The following is a 26,935-nucleotide window of genomic DNA, read 5'->3' on the forward strand; positions in this document are numbered from 1 at the left end:
TTTCAACTTGTCATATAACATTGACAGGGACTTTGTGTTTGATGTAAGTAATCCTATCAAATCTCTTATATACAATTCAATGAGGAGTTCTTCTCTTCCGAACCGGGACTTCAGAGCCTCAATTGCCTTAGGATAATTCTCAAAGGTGGGTGGAAAACTCTCCACGACAGTTCTTGCTCTTGACCTAGCTATTGTCGATAGAATTAGGTACTTGTTGGGAACGAGTGAAAATCCGAGTTACCTATTGATAGTTGTCAATTAATAATTTCATATTGTATTCTTGAATCATTTTGAAATATATTATCAGCTTCAATAAGATAGTTTCCATACCTGAATATATGAACAAGGCATCATAAAAGTGGCGACGAGGATACTGTGAATAATTATCATGTCGGAGCAATTCCAAAAAACAATAACAGAATTCATCAAAGCCCAACAAGTACAGGCGCAGCTACAGCAGGATCAATTGATGAAGAATCAACAAGAATTTCTTTTACTCTTTCTCAGAGTTTCAAGTCAAGTGAAGTTTCACCAAAGTCTGCAGAAGTAAGTGAAGAATTTCGTATGGAAACTCTAGGCAATGGAATCACTGAATTCCACTATGATCCAGAAAACAACATTACTTTCGATGCATGGTACCGACGTTATGAGAGTTTGTTCATCGAGGATGCACAAAAACTCTCAGATCCAGCTAAAGTGAGACTTTTACTCAGGAAATTGGACACACAAGTTCATCAACAATTCATCAATCTTATTTTGCCAAAAGAGCCTAAAGAAATCGATTTCAAAGATACAGTAGCTAAACTCAAAGAAATGTTCGGAAAGAAAACTTCAATTTTTAACACTCGTTATCAGTGTATGAAACTTACTAAAAATGGTGCGGAAGATTTCGTTGCATATGCTGCAAAAGTGAATAAGTTTTGTGAAGACTTTGACATCAGGAAAATAACAGCTGATCAATTCAAATGTCTTATTTTCGTGTGTGGGCTTGAGTCTGTTGACGATTCAGATGTGAGATCACGACTATTATCGAAAATTGATGGGAAAAACTCAGAATCTCTCAACCTTGAAGATTTAATTTCTGAATGTCAGCGTATAATCAATTTGAAGAAAGATACCGCAATGGTAGAAAACATGCTAACACATCAATGGTAAACGTAATTTCAAAAAAGAACTATTGGTCATCAAAGAAATCGTATGATGACAATAAGGAAGATAAAGTAGAATCGAATATTTCTTCAAGCAGAGATAGACCAAAATCAGCATGTTGGTATTGTGGTCAGATGCATTTTGCCAAGGATTGTACCTACCGGAATCACAAATGTAAAAACTGCAACAAAGTTGGTCACAAGGAAGGGTTTTGTGGCAAGAATAAGAGGAGGAACTACAAGCAGAACGGCAATTACAGAAGCAACATAATATCTCAGGTGAATTCACTAACAGGACGCAAATATCTGCAATTAATGATCAATGGCGTAACGGTCAATCTGCAAATCGATACTGCCTCAGATATCACCATAATATCGGAGGAAACGTGGACCAAACTAGGAAAGCCTCAATGTTGCCCAACGAAAAATTTAGTCAAAAATGCAAGCGGTCAACAACTTCCTCTCATTTCAGAATTCAAATGCAACATAGCCTTTAACAATCAATCATATTCAGGAAAATGCTATGTTAGTCCAGTGAAGAACCTCAATTTATTGGGAATCGATTGGATCACGATGTTTGGATTGTGGGACATTCCACTGAATTCTATTTGTAATGTGATGTCTGTGTCAAGAAAAGATATGTTACCCTCAATTCCGAATAGTAGTCCACAAAATGTTCAAGAATTACAGGAGAAATTTCCTGATATATTTGATGATAGACTTGGTCTTTGCAAAAAAATGAAGGTGGAATTGCATGTGTCGCGAGAAACTAAACCAGTTTTTCGTCCAAAACGACCAGTGGCTTACGCTGCACAGGCACAAATTGAAGATGAACTGAATCGACTTCAAGATCTTGGCATAATTTCCCCAGTTGATTATTCTGGATGGGCTGCACCTATTGTAGTAAAGAAAAAGGCAAATGGGAGTCTACGTATCTGTGGAGATTATTCGACAGGGTTGAATGATGCTCTTCAACCTCATCAATTCCCTCTTCCCACCTTGGATGATATTTTTTCGAAATTAGCCAATTCAAAAGTATTCAGCGTTATTGACTTGTCTGATGCATTTTTACAAGTTGAGGTCCAGGAAAATTCAAAAAAGTACTTCACAATCAATACTCATAAAGGCTTATTTTCTTACAATAGGCTTCCATTTGGAATCAAAGTAGCTCCAACATTGTTTCAGCAAATTATCGAAACGATGATATCAGGATTGGAAGGAACAGCAGCATATATTGATGACATCATCATTTCTGGAAAGAATATAGAAGACCATCAACGGAATTTGCTGAACGTTTTACAGAGAATTCGTGAATTCGGGTTTCATCTCAAGATTCAAAAATGTAAGTTTAATCTACCCGAAATCAAATATTCGGGAAATATTATCAATCAACACGGAATAAAGCCCGATCCTTCAAGGATTGAAGCAGTTATCCATATGCCCCCACCACACGATATATCTACACTACGTTCTTATCTAGGAGCAATTAATTATTACGCAAAATTTGTTAGGAATATGCACGAACTTCGGAAACCGTTCGACCAATTGTTGAAGAAAAATGTAAAATGGGAATGGAGTATTGATTGTCAGCAATCTTTCGACAAATTTAAGGAAATTTTACAATCGAATCTCCTATTGACTCACTACAACCCAGAACTTCCCATTGTAGTAGCAGCTGATGCCTCTAATAGTGGTATTGGCTCTTGCATATTCCATAAATTACAAGATGGATCTATGAAAGCAATCTATCATGCTTCTAGATCGCTCACAGACACAGAAAAAAAGTACAGCCAGATAGAAAAAGAGGCTCTTGCACTAGTATTTGCAGCGAAAAAGTTCCATCGTATGATATATGGTCGCCGTGTGATTTTTCAAATTGATCACAAGCCATTACTTGCAATATTTGGCTCAAAAAAAGGCATTCCTGTGCATATAGCAAATCGGTTGCAACGGTATGCTCTTATTCTGGAAGCATACGATTTTGAAATCGAATATGTTAAAACAGAAAATTTTGGACACGCTGATATACTTTCAAGGCTAATCAACTTCGATGCAGTTCAAGATGAGGAATATATAATTTCTTCAATAAGAATTGAAGCAGAGGTCCTACAGGTTCTGAATATTGCCATTGATGCACTTCCAGTTACTCACAGGATGATTCAACAAGAAACATCCAAATGCAGGAACCTTCAAACCATAATTGAATACGTACAAAAGGATACTTGGCCAAGAAATGTTGAATTGAATAAAGAACTCAAATCATTCTACGATAGAAGAGATAACCTTTCAGTCGTTGATGGATGTTTGATGTTCGCAGAACGCGTGGTAGTTCCAGAAATTTTCAAGCGTCGTATTCTGCACCGATTACATAAAGGTCATCCAGGACAAGAAAGAATGAAATCCCTTGCAAGGAGTTACGTTTACTGGAGAAATATTGATGCAGATATTCAAGATTTCGTCAGAAAATGTTCAAGTTGTGCTGAAGCCTCAAAATCTCCTCCGAGAATTCCATTTTCGCCATGGACTACACCGGAAGGACCCTGGCAACGACTTCATATAGATTTTGCAGGACCAATTAAAGGAGATTTCTTTATGATTGTTGTTGATGCTTATTCGAAATGGCCAGAAATAGTGAACACGAAAACTACGACAACTGCATTCATTATCAGAACATTAGAAGAAATTTTTGCAAGATTCGGAAATCCCCAAATTCTTGTTTCCGATAATGCAAGTCAATTTTGCAGTCAAAGTTTTCAAATATTTTGCAAACAAAATGGAATCGATCACATAAGGACAGCACCCTACCACCCGCAATCCAATGGTCAAGTGGAAAGGTTTGTCGATACTTTCAAACGAGCATTGAGAAAAATTGAAAGGGGTGGACAACCATTGGGACAACAGATTCAGACATTTTTAGCGACTTACCGAACTACTCCAAGCCGTTATACGCCAAATGGAACATCTCCAGCAGAAGTGCTCCTCGGTAGGCAAGTTAGAACAACTCTTGACCTATTGTTGCCATCTCGAGTAGGTCATCAAGATAACGACAATGATGCTATACCTTCCAAATCATTTGAAATTGGTGATATGATTTATTGCCAAGTTCATAGTAATAATAGTTACAAATGGAAACCTGGAAGAATCACCGACAAGATCGGTAATGTCATGTATGAAATATCACTTGAAAATTCCCAGAGAATTTTGAGAGTACATGCAAATCAGTTGAAGGAAAGATATGTTAAGTGTTCTGGTAACGAGAATGACATTCTGCCCCTCGAAATTCTGATGGAATCCTTTGAGATATCTAGGAACCAGGGAAAAAATGTGGCCACGACTTCATCAGCCGAATCAAGAGAACTACTTCAACCCGAGCCTATCCTTGAAGTTATCCCAGACCGCGTTGTACAAAATAGTCAACAAGAAATGGACATATCTGCAGAGCCTCGATGTGAAGTTAGACCAACTAGAACTAAACGAATTCCCCGTTACCTGAAAGATTTTGAACTCAGAAAGGGAGATGTTGGGAACGAGTGAAAATCCGAGTTACCTATTGATAGTTGTCAATTAATAATTTCATATTGTATTCTTGAATCATTTTGAAATATATTATCAGCTTCAATAAGATAGTTTCCATACCTGAATATATGAACAAGGCATCATAAAAGTACTGAAATTTCTCCTCATTGTCCATGGTGGGATCTTCATCCAGTTTCTTAAATTATCCCCAAAAATGCAGCCAATCTCGAATATCACCACCAAACTTTTTTAACTCTATTTGTGGAAGCTTAAATTTTCTTAGGAGCGTACAAACTTCACCTTCTGAGGATGATATATCGCGAACCTTTTCTGTGGAAGATGAAAATCTTTCTCTTATAACAATGAATGAAAATGATAGACCTAACAGCACAGGTGGCGTTGCTATATTGGCTAGAAGGAATATGGATCACCATTTCGACCAAATATTCAATGGTCATGAAGTAGAAGCAATATCGATTATTGTGAATACCAATCGAGGACAAGTAATTATTTCGACTTATAAATCACCAGATAAGGACATGCTGGAATCTAAAAATGCTACTAGAAGGAAGACACCCGAAAATCATAATTGGTGATCTTAACTGCAAATCGCAGGAATGGAACAGTAGGGTGGAAAATAACAACGGGAGAAGACTGAAGATTTATGCTGAAAAACTTAATGCAGTTGTGATAGGACCTGATATACCGACCTACATACCAAGAATAAATGGACTACCCGATGTACTGGACATTGTCGTAATGAAAGACATCACTGAAGAAATCAGCATTGATACAATAGAAGACGGAACTTCAGACCACAATCCCATAAAATTCATCGTGGGACATGGTTCAAGAAACGAAGAAAAGACACAAACCAAGGATAGCACAGACTGGGAGAACTATAAGAATTTCCCAAATAAACACCCGGGATGAATTAGATGAAGCAGTTGAAAAATTGGAAAATTAAATAAAAGAAGCCTATGAAGAAAGCACCAAGAGAATAAGGAAACCAATTCCGAAACATTCACATGGAGATACGCTGAAGGATATGAAGGAACTTATAAAAAAGAACAGAAGACTCAGAAAAATCTACAAAACAACAAAAAGAGAAGAAGACAAGAAGAAACTGAATAAGCATAGTCAGATATTGAAAAATGCTTTAACAGAACTACGAAATAACAGATAGCACCAGAGATTAAGTGAACTGAATACAATAGATTACTCGGCTTGGAAAATGCAAAAACGCTTACGACGAGAACAGACAGTTATACCTCCACTGCATGGAGCAAACGGAATGGTATATACGAGACTTGAAAAAGCCGAAGCACTTGCCGACTCAATTGAGAGAGAAGCCAGAATAAATTACAGAAATGATGATGACAATGAAGATCTAGAAGAAGAAGTGGAGGCAAACGAAGAACTGATGATGGAGCCACCGGAAACCGAAATCATTCCAAAACCGGCTTTACCAACAGAGATCAAAGAAATCATAATAAAATTGAAAGACAGTAAAGCGCCGGGAGAAGATAGGATAACGAATTATATGTTGAAGAAATTGCCTAGAAAAGAAATAGCAGCCTTGACGAATATTACAAACGGAGTGATGAGGACCGAATACTACCCAAAGATATGGAAAACTGCACAAATGATAGTTTTCAACAAGCCTGGAAAGGAACGGAAATTTCCTCAAAATTAAAGACCAATCAGCCTACTATTAGCACTAGGGAAAATCGTCGAGAGGGTTATCGCTGAAGGGCTGAATGAGGAAACAGAAATGTTGAAGATAATTCCACCCGAACAATTTGGATTTCGACGAGAACATTCGACTGAATTCCAATTGCTACGGCTCATAGAATACGTCACTGAAGGAATGCAGACCAAACAGGCCACAGGATTAGTTCTGATGGATATCGAGAGAGCTTTTGATAGAGTATGGCACGAAGGCCTAATCTACAAGATGAAAAAAGCAGGATATTCGACCAAGCTATGCAAGATTATAAGGAACTATCTGAGGAATAGAAACGTTTATGTGAAGATAGATGGAGCAACCTCTCAAACCAGACAATTGGAAGCGGGAGTGCCTCAAGGATAGGTACTTGGACCTCTGCTTTACGTAATATACGTTTATGATATCCCGAAGAATGCTAGAAATATGGTCACCTTGTACGCAGATGATACAGGAATAGCATTCAGACATCGACGCCCAGAGTTCATACACCAGAGACTGCAGAAAGCCATAAATGAATTAGTCAAATGGTGCATCAAATGGAAAATACAAATCAATGGAAGAAAGACAGAAGCAATATTACTGCAAAAGAGAAGATTGAGGATGGAAGAAAACCTTGAAGTTGATGGAGAAGAGGTTGAATGAAAAAATGAAGCAACATACCTAGGAGTGAAGCTTGACAGAGGACTCACATGGAAAAACCACATCAAATGTGCAGTTGATAAAACAAAAGCCTCAATGAGTAGACTTTATCCAGTCATAGGCAGAAGAAGTCATATGAATAAGAACATCAAGTTGACAATGATTAAAACTGTCGCGCGACCACAACTCACTTATGGATCGGCGGCATGGGGCTTCGCAGCCAAGACCCACATCAAGAGAATACAGGCCACTAGATGGATGAACCCTGGTTTGTTAGGAACAAACAAATCTACAAGGATTTGGAATGGGAAGCAGTTACAGAATTTATGAAGAGAAAGGCGGAAAGGATATTCGACAAAGCCAAACAACATCCAAATGAGGAACTACGAAGATTAGTCGACTACGATCCAACGGAAGAAGCTAGAAGGTCAAGAACCTACCACCGAAGATCAGTTGAGGAGTAACCAAAGAAGAGCTTAACCTATAAAAGCTATAGGCAGTGTTGTACATTGAAAGGAAAAATATCAGTGTCATAGAATATTTATTTCAATAGTTAACTCTATGATAGGCCGTGTTATATATATATATATATATATATATATATATATATGTGACAGTTCCATAGAGAAGAATATCTTATCTTTCTGGAATAAAAAGAGGTTAGCTGTACACGTTTTACGTTTTAATAAATCTTATTAAAAAGGTATTCTTAATTTTAAATTAACCACCAAAATACACAACAAAAGTGGCGACGAGGATAAAAATGAACGAAATTGAAAATCTTCAAGCACAAACACAGGCAATATTATTAGCCTTGAAAACACAAAGTCAAGCTCTGGAACAACTTCTGATATCTTCCCTAATAGCACAAAGTAGTCCTATGGACATCCATAGGACGTCCTCTTCGGACATTACGGACATCCATGGGACGTCCATTTCTGGTACAATGGACGTTCTATGGACATCCGAGGGACGTACAAATGTCACAACTTTGAACAGAATTCGGACGTCCATCGCGGACGTCCAATGGATATCCCGTTGGGACCATCATTAGCAATCTCAACGGTACAAAAATTTACGACGACGTTGGCTATCCTATCTATTAGATATTTCAATGTCCTAGAAACCAATGTCTTACACTAAGATGCAGATATTATTTTTTCTGTGTTGTTCTCATTTTCATCCATACTTACTAGAAAGTTTTACACTTGGTCCGGATTCGAACTCGCGAGTACGTGGGGACACCGCATTACTGAGTCTTCGGTGCAACCGTCCTAGCTACAGAGACCATACGATGTACCTACTTGTAGGAACATATTCATTATATTGTTAACTGATTTATGGAATAGTAGTCGATTAATACAGAAATACTATATAATAAAAACTGAAGTCTTGAAACTCAAATATAGATTATTTTATAATAGTAATTACTCAAGTATTTAGTCTTCGTTCATCATAACGTTATACATACTATAATATTCATAAGAGATTCATATACTACAAAGCGGAAAAATGGAGTTTAGTGAAAAATAATATTAAATTTTGGTGTTCATTGATATACATGTATGTATTATTTGGTCCATATTACGGACTCCTAGTGAATATCCGGTATGGACATTCAAAAGATGTCCCTACCGGATATCCAATAGGTGTCCGTCATGGACGTTATACGGACCATGTAATATATACATGTTACTTAGTCCATATTACGTCCATTACGGACTCCTAGTCACAGATTACAGAGTAATCTGTGCAGCTCCTAGTGAATATCCGGTATGGACATTCAAAAGATGTCCCTACCGGATATCCAATAGGTGTCCGTCATGGACGTTATACGGACCATGTAATATATACATGTTACTTAGTCCATATTACGTCCATTACGGACTCCTACTGAATATCCGGTATGGACATTCAAAAGATGTCCCTACCGGATATCCAATAGGTGTCCGTCATGGACGTTATACGGACCATGTAATATATATGTACAAGTTATATGGTCCGTACTATGTTCATCTCGGACAACTAATGGATATCCAGTAAGGACATATATTTGACATTGCATGTATTGAGTCGATCAGGGACCATTTTGGGACTACATGATACGGACATGTGTCATATGGTCCGTATTATGTCCATCACGGGCATCCAATGGATATTGTACATAAATTGGACTAACAATGGATATCCATCTTGGACGTCCTAAAACTGTCCGGAAACGGACGTCCAAAGGACATACAAATCAAGTACATGGACGTTCCGACGTTAAATGGACATGAATTGGAGGTCCCAAGGACGTTGTGTGCTATTAGGGTTCAGCAAATTCCAATAATGAAATACCCACTGGAGCATCAGTTGGAAATTCAACCATTCATTTTAAATCTTTCGATGAGGAAAAAGAGTCATTCAAGTTCTACAAGGAACAACTAGAAAATTTCTTCGAGCTAAAAAATATAAATGGCAATACACCGGAAACAAAATTGTGTAAAGCAAGGGTGCACTTGGTATTAAATATTACCAGTTGCTGTCAAGTTTAACAGCTCCTGACCTACCATCATCTCAGCAGTATGATAAGCTGATAACATTATTGGAAAAACACTTATGTCCACGTTCAAATATTCATACTGAAAGACACAAGTTTCTTTCAAGAACCCAGAAACCGGACGAATTTGTCTCTCAGTACATTGCAGCATTGAAAGATTCAGCAAGAACATCAGACTGGATTTGTCAAGATGAACAATGTAAAAAACCTATTTCTTCAATATTACAAGCACAGTTCATCAGGGGTTTACAGGATGTAGAAATCCGAGAACAAATATTACAACAAGGAGATAATATCAATTTTGAAAGAGTAGTGGAAATAGCTCTTGCCATAGAAGCAGCAAAGAGACAGAATAAATTATACAACACAACAGTCTCATACTTATACATCAGATAAAGGATAAGCGAACATTTCAATTGAAGACCCGAGAGAAGAAGGAACAAATATCAAACAGAAATTATAAACCAAACAAAATTGTAGAAGACCTTGGACTTAAAGACTTGTGTCTATGCTGTGGAAAAGGAAACCACCGTGCATCAGAATGTCGTTCAAAACATAAATTAAAATGCAACGGCTGTGGAAAGAAAGGCCACATTGAAAGAATATGCATATCCTCAAGATCAGCGAAGAATAGGACAGTTAAATTTATAGAAGAAGATGGGGAACAATCCACTATTTATGAAATAAATCAGGTGACATCCAGTATAAATAAACCTTTTGTTATTACAGTGCAGATTTGTGAAAAAAAATCAAACTTTCGTAATAGATACAGGAAGTCAAATGACTATTATTTCAAAATCTGACTTTGATAAGTTAAATCTTGAAACAATAATGAGACCAACAACTATTCAGTTCCGAACATACACACAAGAGATATTCAAACCATTGGGAGTGGTCAGAGTGCCCATTAACTACAATTGCATTCAAACGTATGGAAATTTATATGTCGTCGAAAGAGAATGACCTCCAATACTCGGCAGAGAATGGATACATAAACTGGGCTTCAATCTACAGAATTCATCAAAATACAAAAGATAACAATGCTGTTGGTACGTATAACATTGAATCATTGAATGCTGATATATTCAACAAGTATAGCGATATTTCTGAACCGAAGGTGGGAATGATTCCTAATGTTGAATGTAGTTTGCGTTTAAAAGAAGACGCTAAACCGGTATATTTCAAACCTAGACCAGTGCCATACGCTCTTTACAGTAAAACAAAAGAAGAAATAGACTCACTTATCTGTCAAGGTATTCTAGAAAAAACTGAACATTCTGAGTGGGGAACACCTTTGGTTATTGTACCTAAATCCAATAAATCTATAAGAATATGTGCTGATTACAAAGTTACAGTAAATTCACAATTACATGATACAAGATACCCAATTCCTCGGATAGAGGATATTTTTACTAAACAGAGAAATGGGAAATTCTTTTGTGTTTTAGATTTACATAAGGCTTATCTACATTTAGCACTCGATAGAGATAGTCAGAAAATAGCTACAATTTCAACACCTTGGGGTACCTATCTTGTGAAAAGACTGTTCATGGGAATAAAGACAGCACCGAATCTCTTCCATAAGGCTATTGATCAAATACTACATGATTTGGAGGGAACATTTGCCTACTTTGATGATATACTTATAACAGGTGATACATTAGAATAATGTCATCAAAGACTCATTCAATGTCTTGATCGTTTACGAGCACATAACTTACACGTTAATAAAGATAAATGCAAATTCTTTGCTACTTCAATTAAGTATCTGGGACATAAAATTAGTGCTCAAGGACTTGAAAAATGCCCTGAGAAAGTAGACGCTATATTGAAAGCATCTCCACCAAAAAATATTGATGAAGCTAGATCATTAATTGGCTTAGCACTTTATTATTCTAGATTTATTCCAAATGCATCTACAATTCTTTATCCAATAAATCAACTTTTGAAAAAGGATACAAAGTTTAAATGGACAGATGCCTGTCAACGATCTTTTCAGATAATCAAAAAGGAAATTCCCATGATAAAATTTTAGTATCCTACAACCCAGACCTTCCACTGATATTGGCTACTGATGCCAGCCCACATGGACTTGCTGCTGTACTATCCCATATCATCAATGGAGAAGAAAGGCCAATCTACTATGCCTCCAGATCACTGACAAGAAGCAAATCTTCCTACAGTCAATTAGATAGAGAAGCTACAGCTGTATATTGGGCATTCAAGAGATTCTATCATTATCTGTATGGGAGAAAATTCACCCTTGTGATTGACAACAGGCCACTCGAGAGGATCTTTCATCCAAATAAAGCTCTACCTATTATGTCTGCACACCGACTTATCAGGTATGCTGAATTCATTAGTGGATTTGATTATCAAATACAACATAAAACTTCAAAAGAACATGTTAATGTCGAAATCATAATGAGAGGAACTAGAATCTACGCTCCAGAAAAGTTACGTCCAGCTATTTTGAGAGAATTACATGCAACACACGTATTAGTAGTGAAGATGAAAGGAATAGCCAGGTCTCTATGTTATTGGCCAGGAATCGATGCTGAAATTGAAACTCTTGTGAAAGCTTGCCAAAAGTGTGCAGAAGTGAAGAAAAGTCCATAAAAGGCACCGCTACATACTTGGCAAGAACCAGAGCAACCCTGGCAAAGAATTCATGCCGATTATGCCGGTCCATTTCAAGACCACTATTTCCTCGTTGTGGTGGATGCGAAAACCAAATGGGTTGGAATATCTATGTGTAATAAGGCCCCAACATCAAAATCCACCATACATGCTCTAGATGAAATGTTTTCCAGAAATGGGTTACCACATGACATGGTTACAGATAATGCTACAAATTTCAAATCTCAAGAATTCATCAACTTCTGTAAATCTAATGGCATTCAACAAAAATTTTCGGCGCCAAATCACCCATCCACAAATGGACTCGCTGAACGCACAGTGCAAACTTTAAAACAAAAACTGAAGGCTATGAGTGAAGAACCAGGAACTCTTAGAGAAAAACTAAATTCATTCCTCTTCAAATATAGAAGTACACCTTTGAATAATGGAAGGACTCCAGCAGAACTTCACATAAATAGAAAGCTACGAACTCGACTTTGATTTTTATTCAACCTCCAGTCGATAATACCAGAACAGAAAAGAAGTTTCCAGTTAGAAAAATGTATCCAGGAAGTAGAGTTCAAGCTCGTAATTATTCCGGTCCTGTAATGTGGATATTTGACAGTACAGTGATTAAGAAATTGGGAAGATTACATTATTTTGTAAAACTCGACCATGGATATATACTCAAGAGGCATATTAATCAATTAAGAGAAACTGAAGTTTTTAGTACAACACCTCCGGTAGTCAGCAAACGAACTTCATTCCGAAATCAGAAAATACTAATACATCCTCCAATTTTAAGGAACCTGAAGATAGACAAAAGCAAGAAAACGTTACACCAGAGGCAATGTTCGAAAATCTGCAGAATAACAGCAGGGTTCTCCAAGAACATCCACCAGCAAGCCAGAAAGACATGCAGGCTAATGCAGCAGAGCCATCCAGAACACGGCCTTTACGTCGTTCGCAACGGGAAAGAAAACCTGTTGACTCAGGAGAGGGTGTGTTCGTCTGTCTTGCAGATTTTCCCCCTGCTACACAAAAAAAAGACGCAACACAAGGAGAAACAGAAACAGTGACGATTGTTGCCGAATTGAATCGACAAAGAGTCGGAATTACCTCAGCATATATGCGACCACAAAACAATTTATTGTAAGAGGAGATGAACTACATGTTGGCAGAAACAACCCGAAAATCTGCATTGGTGATTTCAACTGTAAATCCCCATTATGAAACAGCAGAACAGAGAATAGAAATGGCAAAAAACTCAAGGATTTCGCCGAAAAACAAAAAGCCATAGTGAAAGGACCAGAGTTACCGACATATCTTGCTTTTGGTATAGGAATACCAGATGTAATAGATATCGCGATATTGAAAAAAACAACAAAAAATTATTGGGATAAACAGTCAATCTGGAGTTAATCCACGTAGAAGTTTGTCCCTCATATCTACCACCACATTCCCCACAAGGAATCGAATAAACCACTCCTGACCTGTGATTCTTATTCGTGGGATCCTTCAGTCTTGTGAAAATTCTTTTTTTTTTAGAACTAATGGTTTCACAAGACTGAAGGATCCCACGAATAAGAATCACAGGTCACGAGTGGATTATTCGATTCCTTGTGGGGAATGTGGGGGTAGATATGTGGAACAAACTTCTACGTGGATTAACACCGGATTGAATGCACATAAAAGTGAATGCAGAAGGGGCATTACTAATACCGCACTGTCGACACACAGCTTTGAGACAGGACATATAATGGATTATGATAGTTATGGCATATTATTCAGGGAGGGTCATTATAAGAAAAGGTTGATTTTGGAGATGGTGGGGATTGCCATTACCGAAAAAAAAATATTAACAAAAAGTGAGATACAAACAATTTGAGCAACATATATTCATTTGTCCTACAACACATAAAAAATAATTGAAACAATAGTAGAAGAAATGTAATTCAAGACAGAATATTGGATGACACTTGAACCTTTATGACACTTTATGTAACTGAATGTATGTGATTTTATCTTTGTCTGTGATGTCTATGTTTTAACCTTATTATGTACCAGATGATGAAGGTAATATATAATTGTATATATTCGACGTCGAAGAAAATCTGGAATTGAGAATCTAGGGTTAGTAATAACAGTTGTAAAATTTGTTTTGATTATTGTCCGCATGATAATCTATGTGAGTAAACATACATCAAGGAATTCTTCTGGATATGGCTTAGCGAGTTTAACCTCAACTTAATCGTGAGTTCCATCTACCATCTTATTGTTGTAGATTATTGTACAAGAGAGTTATACTGATTATATTTGTAGATTCCTGAAGATGCTAATAAAACAGTTAGCGAAAGCTCGATTGAATTAAAAAGAGTCTTCCAATTTGAACCTGACTGTTTATCCCAATAATTTTTGTTGTCTCAATCCCATAGTCAAGAACTTTTCTCGACTCTCATATTGAAAAATATAACTCAAGAATTCTCGATTGAAACTTTGGAAGATGGAACCTCAAACCACAATCCCGTGGAATTGACAATTGGAGAAGAACCAAGAGAAGAACTGACGAAAATAAGATAATATACCAATTGGGCCAAATACAGCCATTTATTACAATCGGAAATAACAGAACTCCCAACAATAAGCACTCCAGAGGATCTGAAATGTGCGGTTGATAAACTGGAAGAGATAATATTAAAAGCTTACGAAAAAAGCACGAGGAGAGTGAAGAAACCATCATCAAGTCATCCGAATGGCGATACGCGTAAAGAAGTAAGATCTTCTACGAGAAAATCGAAGACACAGAAGAATATATCGGATGAATAAAAATAAAAGAGGAACCTCAACCGCCAGAGTCAAGTTCTGAAAAATGCTCTGAAAGATCTAAGTACAAGCAGATGGAACAAAAGGGTTCAAGAACTGAATAAAATTGATCATTCTGCATGCAGAATACAGAAAGGCGTACGAGGAGAAACGACTAAAATTACACCCCTGCACGGAGAAAGGGGAATGGCGTATAACAATACTGATAAGGCAGATGCATTGACGGACTCGATCGAACGAGAATCGAGAATAAATTACAGGATAGACGATGATAATGAAGATTTGGAAGAACTGTTTGCAGAAAATGAAGAAGAAATGGATGAATTACCAGCGGCTGCTGAAATAGACAAGCCAACATCGCAAAATGAAATCAGGGAAATAATTAGAAGTTTGAAGAAGAGGAAAGCTCCCGGAAGCGATGAAATAACGAATGTTATGTTAAAGAAATTACCTAGAAAAGGTATAGCCGCTCTAACAAATATCGCGAATGGAATCATGAGGACAGAACACTACCCAGAAAAATGGAAAACAGCGGAAGTCATAGTGTTCAATAAACCATTCAAAGAGAAGTAGTTCCCACAAAACTTCAGACCGATAAGTCTACTGTCGGCGTTAGGAAAAGTAGTAGAAAGAATTATATCCACGAGGCTAAATGAGGAAACCGAAAATCTGAAACTGATACCACCAGAACAGTTCGAATTCAGAAGAGAGCATTAAACAGATCAACAATTATTAAGGCTCACAGAATACACTACAGAGGGATTCTAAAATAAACAAGCTATAGGTCTTGTTTTACTGGACGTCGCCAGAGCATTCGACAGAGTATCGCATGAAGGATTAAATCTCATCTAATAAGATTTTACGTGAAAGTGGAAGGAGAATGCTCCTCAACAAGAGATATAGAGGCTGGAGTACCCCAAGGATCAGTACTTGGGCCACTTCTGTACATCATATACATCGACGATATTCCGAAGAATCCAAGAACCATGCTAACGTTATATGCTGACGACACAGGCATAGCAACTAGACACCGCAACCCAGAAGTAATAGAACGAGTTCTACAAGAAACGATTGACGCAACAAATGACTGGTGCATAAAGTGGAAAATCAAGCTCAATGGACAAAAGAGCCAAGCAATATAACTGCAGAAGAGAAGACTGTGACCCACGACGAATCTAGAAGTTGACCGCGAAGAAATCGTCTGGAAAAATGGAAAATATTTAGGAATAACGCTTGACAAAGGACTAACTTGAAAAAGTAATATAAAACAAGCAATCGACAGAACGAAAGCAGTGATGAATAGACTCTACCCTCTGATAGGAAGAAGGAGCCACATGTCGAAAGAGACAGAATTGAAGATAATCAAAGCCGTTGCTAGGCCTCAACTGACTTATGGATGAGTTGCCTGGGGTTTCGCGGCAAAGAGCCATATCAAAAGAATGATACTGAAAACAAGCTGCTACGATGTGCACTAGATGCACCTTGGTTTGTCAGGAATAGACAGCTTTATAGGGACCTTAAATGGGAAACCATAACGGAATTCATGAACAGAAAAGCAGAGAAATTATTCGAAACAGCGAAAACCGATCCGAATCAAGAACTCAGGGGACTTGTGGACCACGACCCAGAGGAAGACAAAAGGATACTGCGAATTTACCGAAGGAGACCAAGAAACCAATTAAAAGGAGATTAAAATAAGAACATAAACTTATTGAAAAATCAAATAAAGTGTTATCCATTAGAGGATAAACACACTAATCCCAGCACGATAGTGTGCGAGAAGAAAACCGACTAAGAGATGAACGGTTTATAGGCAAATGCCCGAGAAGCAGTTAAGGGTTTTTAGTGGGTCTCGAGCTCATGAGAGTGGGAAACCCAATACTTGTTCCCCCTCAGGAGAGGGTGATTCGTCTGACTTGCAGATTTTCCCCCTGCTACACTAAAAAAAATACTTTATGTACTGTTCATACCGTAAGTTTCATTGTCGGGACGACTGCTGAAAAATTATTATATCATGATCATGATAAATATTGAATTGTTTTTGTGATTAGGAAATATGGTAGTTTATGAAACATGTTTTTGTGTAATGAATGCGTTTTGTAATTAGAATAAAGTGAATTTAAAAGCTAATTTCAATTATAAAATGAATCCGTGTTTGAAGAACAATGCAATAAATTTTTCAATTATGAAGTGATTTTGTTTTCGATTCTTCGGATCAGAGAAAACTTCAGGTAAAGATTCGTATTATTCGTTATCTCACTGCAATTTCTCAATGAGCAATTTATTCGAATCTTTCTCTCAGTTTCACTCAGAAATTTTCAAATATATTCTGCCTTGATCATTACAAGAATAATTAAAAATGAGCGTTACAGATGCCCTTTTTATTTGGTTTCGTCGAAAATTAGTACACGTACCGTAAAAACAGATGACGCCGAAGTTTGTTTTTCGAATGGTCCATCTATTCTCTGTTCATTTAATCTATGGCCTAGGGCAATCAGGTAGTCCTCTAACTTGGGTTTTTTTAGAGCAGGAAAACTAATTGTTTGTTCCTTTGTGGGAAAGATTGTTGTGGTAGGTTGGTTAAGTACTGATGAATAAGATCTAGCAGATTGCGGGGTTTTGGAAACTCTGTAGTCAGAGTTTACTGAAGAAGTGTTTTCTGAATCCATTGGAATTGAATTCAATTCGGCCATATATTAAATCAGTTGTTACGGATCTGTCGGAGTGTAACAACTGAGCACCTGTTGCACTGAGAGGGCGCACCAGGTTGGCTGATAAGCGGTGCTCGAATATTATCCTTGGTTGTGGCGACGAATTATTGTTTGCTTATTTATTCGTAATGGCGAAATTATCGAAAAAAATACACTTATAGTAAAAGAGTTCAATCCAAAAAGGGTTCGAGTGATGACCATTCACGTTTGTGTTTATTTCACTACACTTTGCCACAGTATAAAAAATATTTCGGACAGACTGATACAGGCACGTCTATCAGCCGGTCAACCCAACTCTCAACGTGAAAAATTAAATAATCTCAATTTATGACAAATCAAGAGCATATTCGAATCAACCGAAGATATTTTTTTTTTTTCAAGCATTTATTGATCAGCAATCAGAATACAATTCTATGAGCTAATTTTTTAACAATTATAGACATCGAAAACATAACATGAAGAGGTTCTCCCCATTGGGAGAATCTCTTAATAATCCATTAGGTCAGTTGGCCATTTCCTTTGCAGTCTTCTCTCTTCTTTGTCACGTGTTAAGGGTTGTAGAAGGATATTTGTGTGTGCTTCCAATCTAGAGTGGTGGTTTCTACTTCTTGTTTTTATGACATCCTGGACAAAGGGTATTTTCAGATCATCATGGAGTGTTTGATTGGTGACATACCATGGTGCATTGGCTATCATGCGCAATATCTTGGACTGGCATCTTTGAATGATGGCTATGTTTGACTTGCTTGCGCATCCCCAAATTTCAAGTCCATACGCCCAAATTGGAATTATAATTGTTTTGTACAAAAGGATTTTATTTTCTAATGATAGTTTTGACTTTCTTCCAATTAGCCAATAGATTTCCTTGGTCTTAAAATCTACTTGTTTTCTCTTCTTTTTAATATGTTCTTTCCAAGTAAGTCTGGTATCTAAGTGGAATCCCAGATACTTTACTGTTTCAGCTTGTGGTATTGCTTTACCATTGAGATGGATTGGAGGACATCGTTCTCTCCTCAGGGTGAAATCTACTTTTTTTGATTTTGTTTCATTTATTTTTATTTTCCATTTGTTGACCCAAGATTCTACTAGTTTCAGATGTTCTTGTACAAGTTTGGTTGCTATTATGGGATCTTCGTGGCTTGCTATTATGGTTGTATCGTCTGCAAAAGTTCCAGTTGTTGTGTTATTACATGTTGGCAGATCAGAAGTGTACAGCACATATAGGATCGGACCCAATACACTTCCTTGAGGAACCCCTGCTTCAATTGGATAATTTTTAGATGTTTCCTCCCCTACTTTTGTTCTGAATTCTCGATCGGTGAGATATGATTTCAAGATGCTGAAGTACTTTATAGGGAGAATAGTTTTGATTTTATATAGTAACCCAGCATGCCAGACTTTGTCAAAAGCTAGACTCACATCTAAAAATACTGAGGTGCAGTACTGCTTTTTTTCAAAAGCTTCATTGATGACTCTGGTTATTCGGTGAGTTTGTTGAACCGTTGAGTGTCCTTGTCTGAATCCAAACTGGTGGGAGGGAATCCAGTCGTCATTGGGAATGTCTGTTTCAATCCTGTGTAGTAAGAGTCTTTCAAGCACTTTTGAGATCGTTGGTAGTAGGCTTATTGGTCTGTACGAGGAAACTTCATTTGGTGTTTTACCTGGTTTTAATACCATGATTATTTCCGCTATCTTTAGCATTTTTGGCCAGTAATTCAGTCTTATTATTGCATTGAATATATATGTTAATAATTGTACTGCTTTTTTAGGAAGTTCTTTAATCATTTTTGGTGTTACCATGTCTAAGCCAGGAGCTTTTCGGGTATTCAGATAACTGATTTCTTTTTGAACTTCTCTCACTTTGAATGGTTCTATTTTGGGTATATCAGGAAGATTATTGGAAATAACTTTTTCTATTTCTTGATCAGTTCTTTGGTCGTTTGGTGTGAATACTTTAGCAAGATGTTCTGCAAAAAGATCTGCCTTCTCTTTCTCGCTTCTGGCCCATTTACTGTTTGTATTGGTGAGAATTTTTAGTGGAGGGACTTGTTCTTTTGGTTTATTTTTTGTTTTGATTGGCTTCCAGATCGTGTTGTCATACCTGTTCAAGCTGGCCACATATTCAGCAAATGATTTTTCTTGTAGGTCCCTCAGTTTATTTCTAAGAACTTGGCTTGCCTGATTGAATATTCTTTTGTCATCTGGAGCATGTGTTTTTTGCCATCTTGATCTTGCTTTTCTCTTCACGGCAATCAATCTTTTAATTTCGACAGGTATTGATTCTGTCGACCCACATTCTTTCACTTTTGGAGTGCTGTCAATAGCTGCCTGTTTTAGGATGTTCGTTAACATTTCTAGTGCTTCTTCAACTTCAGATGGATATTTGAGGCTCAGTGATAGATTTACTTGTTGCTCCACTTTGCTTCGGTAGTCATCCCAATTAGTTCTGTTGTTATGTAATTTTGACTTGGTCTTTCTGACCAGAGCAAACGTTCCTAGTGATGCAATTATTGGTGAATGATCAGATGTCAAATCGTAGCTCGATTTCACTTCCATATACGTTGATGATATACCATTGACAATGAAGAAGTCTAGGAGATCTGGTATTTTCTTTGGATCACTGGGCCAATATGTTGGACTTCCAGTCGACAAGAACGTGTAATTTTTGTCCTGTATCAGTTTAGCCAGCTCTCTACCTTTGGGCGTTATTAGCCGAGAACCCCAGAGGGTGTGTTTGCTACTGAAGTCTCCTCCTACTATGAATCTTGATCCCAATAATGTATCGAAAAATTCTTTGAATTGATCAAACTTTATATTGTGCTTGGGCGGACAGTATACTGACGAAACCGAAGATATATATTCAAAAATAAATAAGCATTTGCTAAAGAATCATTAATATTATTTTCAACATAATAATCATTGTTCGGTCCAAATGAAGATTTATTTACACCTAATGAGTATATATATATTGGATTCGAATGAGGGAAATGTTCAGATGAAACAAATATATATTCAATCTGAAGTGAAAAAGTCAACAAAATCCCTTATTCAGTCCAAACAAAGGTTCATTCAAACCTTTTTCAAAGAAATTATTGGTTACAGGCAAAACAGGTAGTATTGAAGCAAATAAATTTTTTTTTCACGGCGGAGATTCAGAATTTTTTCTATTTATTGTGAATACTTTAAATTTATCATTGACACATTGTCAACGTTATGTCGTTATTTTTCGAATTTCTTACCCGTTTGTTCCTATTTTCTAACGAATAACCACTGATATATCTATGGGAGATGATTCCCCAGTAGACCTTCCGGGCTCGACTACACTTTAGCGGAAGTCGATTCAACGTTAGGAAACCATCTTGAAGTTCCAATGTTAAGTGTATTCTATTTGCTGCTTTGACTTCAGGAGTCCTATCTTCAGTGGCGGCTGGTCTGTGAGGGCTATAGGGCTACAGCCCCCCATACAAGAAATCAATCCCTTTATGCTATTTACCTTCCCATACGATTTTTAATGAAAATATTACATTCCACGGTTATTTATATAATTCATTAATGTGAAACTTTCATGCGACTCCTGCAGTTTTGTATATTTCAATCATAATCTAGCAGTTCGTCCCTGCATGGGCGATGAAACGTATAGCCCCGAATTCTTGCATTCGGACAGTCATTCGGCTCCAGCCGCAACTCTTCGTGTCGGTCGTTTTAAGGAGTAAAAGGGCTACGATAAAAGTCGCCCCTATCATCCGCTTCAGTCTAGCCGCTGCCCGATAGCGTATAGACAACCTAGCGTGTGTTTGTATTTGTTTACGTTTTGAAATCATGGCGGACAAAATAGTGTTCAAAATATTTTAAAAACTGATTTCGAGAGGCTTTCGCTGGCTGAAAAAAGCCGTATTAAACTGCTGGGTAGACCAACTCCCGATTTAAATTTAACCTAGGCAGATGAAACTCCTAAAACTTCTTACGCAAGACGATTCTCAAGACAAGTGTATAACAAGTGATAACGTATGGGTAAGGGCAGGATTTAGAGATTTGAAGCACCTTAATGAAAAAATTAAGAAGCATGAGCTATCTGCCAAGCATGTAAATTTTTCGACAGAATTAGCTTTTCTGGTTACGACTAATATTGCTGCTCAATTAGATTCAGCTTACCGGAATAATATTATTAAGCACAACGAGCAAGTAGATAAGAACAGGTATGTTCTTATCTACTATCTAGAATTATAAATTGCATCAAATTTTGGGGAAAACTGGTTTTAAAATTTCATATTTTTATTATTATTCTGAAAGCAGCCCCCTAGTGAACTAGATCACGAGCCGCCACTTCCTATCTTATGTTATTTGACGAGGCGAGTGGTTCAATAAATGTGGCTTCAACATTAGGAAACCATTGGTTCAAAAGTTACGCCACCTTGAAGTTTCAATCTTAAGAGTATTCTGGGTAATGTTTACTATACTCTAATTTCATGTTTGTCAATTGTAGGCATAGAATGAAAAATATTAGACGACTGAATTATTTTTCAGGGAAATTAACGTCAGATTTCTTTGGCACTGTCATATTTACACGATGGAAGATTTGAATGAAATTAGATACTTTTATTCATTTTAATTCAATTCTTCATTCTCATAATTGTTTGTTCATTTTAGGTTAGTTTGGGTTAGGTTACGTTAGGCTAGCATAGGTTAGCCATGATATGTAAGAGCAAAAAAACCAATTATTTTGTTATGATTGTGTAAAGTTGTCGTTTTTTTAGGGTTAAATTTATACGAGTGCGGAGGCTCGTGTCGTTAATTGCATTTTGAAACCACCATTCTCAAGCTCTCACTTCTTAGCGTCATAGATTGTATATTTATATAGATTATATTTATTCGAAAACATTATACAGTAAACGTTTATTATCAAATGATTCGCATTCCAATCTCAATTCTCGGAGAATTTACTAGGTACCTTAGAACTCTTATATAAGGTAAAATTGAGGAACAAATCTAATGATTAGGGAAAGCACGGTAAAAACAGTATGTATTACAATTGTGCTATAGAGTCAAGTTCTGATATTTTACATGAAAATTCAACTTGCATGAACTATATCAACCAATATGATTTTTTTTCGTTCCAAATCTGTCAAAAAATATATCAATGGATAGATAACATGAATTCGAGTTAGTCTCTACCACTTTGATTCATGTCAAAACTTATTCAGAAGTTCGTACTCAATTTGGAATGAATAGAGCAAATTCACTTCAATTATAAAGAATTCATGATTATTTTCGTTCATGAAAAAGTGAAAAGAATTGTGCTGTAGTGTTGTATCGAAAAAGTATCGTGAATGCAGTGATAGGAATTGGTTAATCATTGACCTTCGGATTCGTCGTCTACTAAGTGAGTGAAGAATTTTCAACTGTATGACCAGTTGTGAAATATTATAGACCATAATCACAAGACACCAAATAACTGAATTGTAAGTTTTTAAATTCATTCGATGCGGTTCACATTATTTTGTCAAATGTCATTCGGATCAGACTTAACATTGAACCTTCAAAGTGGCGTAACTTTTGAGCCACTGGTTTCCTTAAGTTGAAACCGCTTTTTTGAACTCAGATCGTCGAAATATACACAATAAATTAAAAAAATTACAAAAAATCGACTTCCGCTAAAGTGTAGGCGGACCAAAGCAATATTTGGAGTATTATTCATTTCAATACCGAAGAGATTACTGACGATGAGAGTGAACATTAACTAAAATCAATAGAGAATTTTTGACGCAGATATGACGCTTTTCACAGTGCAATTGGAGAACAAATTATGTTTTTATGATTAATTATTTTTCCCTTAGTAATCATCAAGTCTTTCTCTTTTTCTGCTCTAGTTTGTTTCAGACCTAACTTTGAGATGTGGAGAAGATGAAGAGAAGAAGCCCTCCAGTATTTAAAGCTTGTTCTGTAAACAAATATTTCATCACTACACTACTCACGGGGAGACAGGGTTTTTTTACAGAGGTTTTTCCCTAAGCTCTTGTATCATACGCTGAATTGTATGGCACCCCGATACACTAACCTCTGTTAAAACTCATACATATGCTATATTGTTCGATAACCAAAAATATATTGCTTATATTCAAAAGTGAAATTTATACAATATCATGAAATTTCGACAAAGACCGAGACCAGTACATATAATTGATATACTCACACAAGCGATCCTGTCTCTGCAACGGCTGACTGACGACGTTCTGCGAAACTGTCCATATGGTGATGTTGTAAAGCTTGCCGGGAACTAGACCCGTAAAATTTACCCTTCTTTCTGAATCATTTGCTGACTTTTCCTGCACTGGAATATCTGGGTCTGATAAGGAGAACCTGTATATATCAAATTTCGACGAAATTTGAGGAGTGGGAGTGTACCGTAATCCAATTGAATTAGTTGACTGTTGATCATTTATCACTACCACTTCCGACTGAATTAATGGCACTAAAAAATAAAAAATTCATTACAATATTGTTTGAATAATTTGGTGATTTGAAAATACTAGTTTATAATCTTTGTGTATATCAAAAATATCAAGACATCCATGCAGAAAATAGAAAAAAATAATAATCAGACCTCTACCCGGAGCACACAGTACTTCGCCGCGGGCACCACAGAAATATCCAATATGGAAACGACAATCGAAAAATAATCCAGAATAATCAAGAGTTAACAAGAATAACTTATTGCACAATTTTCAACCAGTTCAGGGACTATTTACAAGCCCAGTATAGTTATATTATTGCGGAAGCATTTTTTTTTGGGGTGGTTCTAAATTGAATCCATTAACATATCGATTCATCCTCAAAGTTAACTTGGTCTTCGGTTGTACTGATGTATCTATACCTTTATCCAGAGGTGGATTAAATGTTCCAAGTGCCTTAGCCAAGCATCTTGCCGGCACCCATTTAGCAGCCGTATAAAAATACATAATGTTTCACTAAATAGTAGTAAATTTTAATGACTATAGTTTTGTGTGATAGTGATTCTAAGGAGTTTATTCTCAGTGGCCTGTATTCTCTTGATGTGGGTCTTGGCTGCGAAGCCCCATGCCGCCGATCCATAAGTGAGATAGTTTTAATCATCGTCAACTTGATGTTCTTATTCATATTACTTTTTCTGCCTATGAGTGGATAAAGTCTACTCATTGCGGCTTTTGTTTTATCAACTGCACATTTGATGTGGTTTTTCCATGTACATAAGTCCTCTGTCAAGCTTCACTCCTAGGTATGTTGCTTCATTTTTCCATTCAACCTCTTCTCCATCAACTTCAAGGTTTTCTTCCATACTCAATCTTCTCTTTTGCAGTAATATTGCTTGAGTCTTTCTTCCATTGATTTGGATTTTCCATTTGATGCATCATTTGAGTAATTCATCTATGGCTTCCTCCAGTCTCTGGTGTATGATCTCTGGGCGTCGATGTCTGAACGCTATTCCCGTGTCATCTGCATATTTCTAGCATTCTTCGGTATATCATAAACGTATATTACGTAAAGCAGATGTCCAAGTACCGATCCTTGAGGCACTCCCGCTTCCAATTGTCTGGTTTGAGAGGTTGCTCCATCTATCTTCACATAAAAGTTTCTATTCCTCAGATAGTTCCCTATAATCTTGCATAGCTTGGTCGAATATCCTGCTTTTTTCATCTTGTAGATTAGGCCTTCGTGCCATACTCTATCAAAAGCTCTCTCGATATCCATCAGAACTAATCCTGTGGCCTGTTTGGTCTGCATTCCTCCGGTGACGTATTCTATGAGCCGTAGCAATTGGAGTTCAGTCGAATGTTCTCGTCGAAATCCAAATTGTTCGGGTGGAATTATCTTCAACATTTCTGTTTCCTCATTCAGCTTTTTAGCGATAACCCTCTCGACGATTTTCCCTAGTGCTGATAGTAGGCTGATTGGTCTATAATTTTGAGGAAATTTCCGTTCCTTTCCAGGCTTGTTGAAAACTATCATTTGTGAAGCCGGTTTTGGAATGATTTCGGTTTCCGGTGGTTCCATCATCAGTTCTTCGTTTGCCTCCACTTCTTCTAGATCTTCATTGTCATCATCATTTCTGTAGTTTATTCTGGCTTCTCTCTCAATTGAGTCGGCAAGTGCTTCGGCTTTTTCAAGTCTCGTATATACCATTCCGTTTGCTCCATGCAGTGGAGGTATAACTGTCCTTTCTCGTCGTAAGCGTTTTTGCATTTTCCAAGCCGAGTGATCTATTGTATTCAGTTCACTTAATCTCTGGTGCCATCTGTTATTACGCAGTTCTGTTAAAGCATTTTTCAATATCTGACTATGTTTATGCAGTTTCTTCTTGTCTTCTTTTATTTTTGTTGTTCTGTAGATTTTTCTGAGTCTTCTGTTCTTTTTTATAAGTTCCTTTATATCCCTTGGCGTATCTCTATGTGAATGTTTCGGAATTGGTTTTCTTACCCTCTTGGTGCTTTCTTCATAGGCTTGTTTTATTTGATTTTTCAATTTTTCAACTGCTTCATCTAATTCATCCCGGATGTTTATTTGGGGAATTTCCGTGATTTTCTCCTGAAGTAAATTCTTATATTTCTCCCAGTCTGTGCGATCCTTGGTTTGGGTCTCTTCTTCGTTTCTTGGGCCATGTCCCACTATGAATTCTATTGTGGTCTGAAGTTCCGTCTTCTATTGTATCAATGCTGATTTCTTCAGTGATGTCTTTCATTACGACAATGTCCAGTACATCGGGTAGTCCATTTACTTTTGGTATGTAGGTCGGTATATCAAGTCCTATCACAACTGCATTAAGTTTTTCAGCATAAATCTTCAGTCTTCTCCCGTTGGTATTTTCCACTCTACTATTCCATTCCTGCGATTTGCAGTTAAGATCATCAATTATGATTTTCGGGTGTCTTCCTTCTAGTAGCATTTTTAGATCCTCTTCCAGCATGTCCTTATCCGGTGATTTATAAGTCGAAATAATCTTCACTTGTCCTCGATTGGTATTCACAATAATCGATATTGCTTCTACTTCTTGACCATTGAATATTTGGTCGAAATGGTGATCCATATTCCTTCTAGCCAGTATAGCAACGCCACCTGTGCTGTTAGGTCTATCAATTTTGTAGATATCGTAATTGGGAAATGCTATCCGAACGTTGGGGTTAAGTCTTGTTTCTTGGAGAGCTATGACATCCTGTCTCTTCTCCTCAATCAGTTC

At 37.0% G+C, this 26,935-nt stretch overlaps 1 protein-coding gene across 2 annotated transcripts in view; it reads right to left on the reverse strand.

Annotated features, from left to right (window-relative positions):
- Positions 1-26,935, reverse strand: part of LOC123310549 (tyrosine-protein phosphatase 10D) — a 488,577-nt gene that overhangs the window by 198,086 nt on the left and 263,556 nt on the right. For both annotated transcript variants that reach the window (XM_044894063.1, XM_044894062.1), the window contains exon 9: positions 23,918-24,196. In XM_044894063.1, coding sequence (XP_044749998.1) covers positions 23,918-24,196 — 279 coding nt within the window. The remainder of the gene's footprint in view (positions 1-23,917; positions 24,197-26,935) is intronic.

Source organism: Coccinella septempunctata, chromosome 3 (assembly GCF_907165205.1).
Source record: "Coccinella septempunctata chromosome 3, icCocSept1.1, whole genome shotgun sequence".
In the NCBI taxonomy this organism is placed as follows: domain Eukaryota; kingdom Metazoa; phylum Arthropoda; class Insecta; order Coleoptera; family Coccinellidae; genus Coccinella; species Coccinella septempunctata.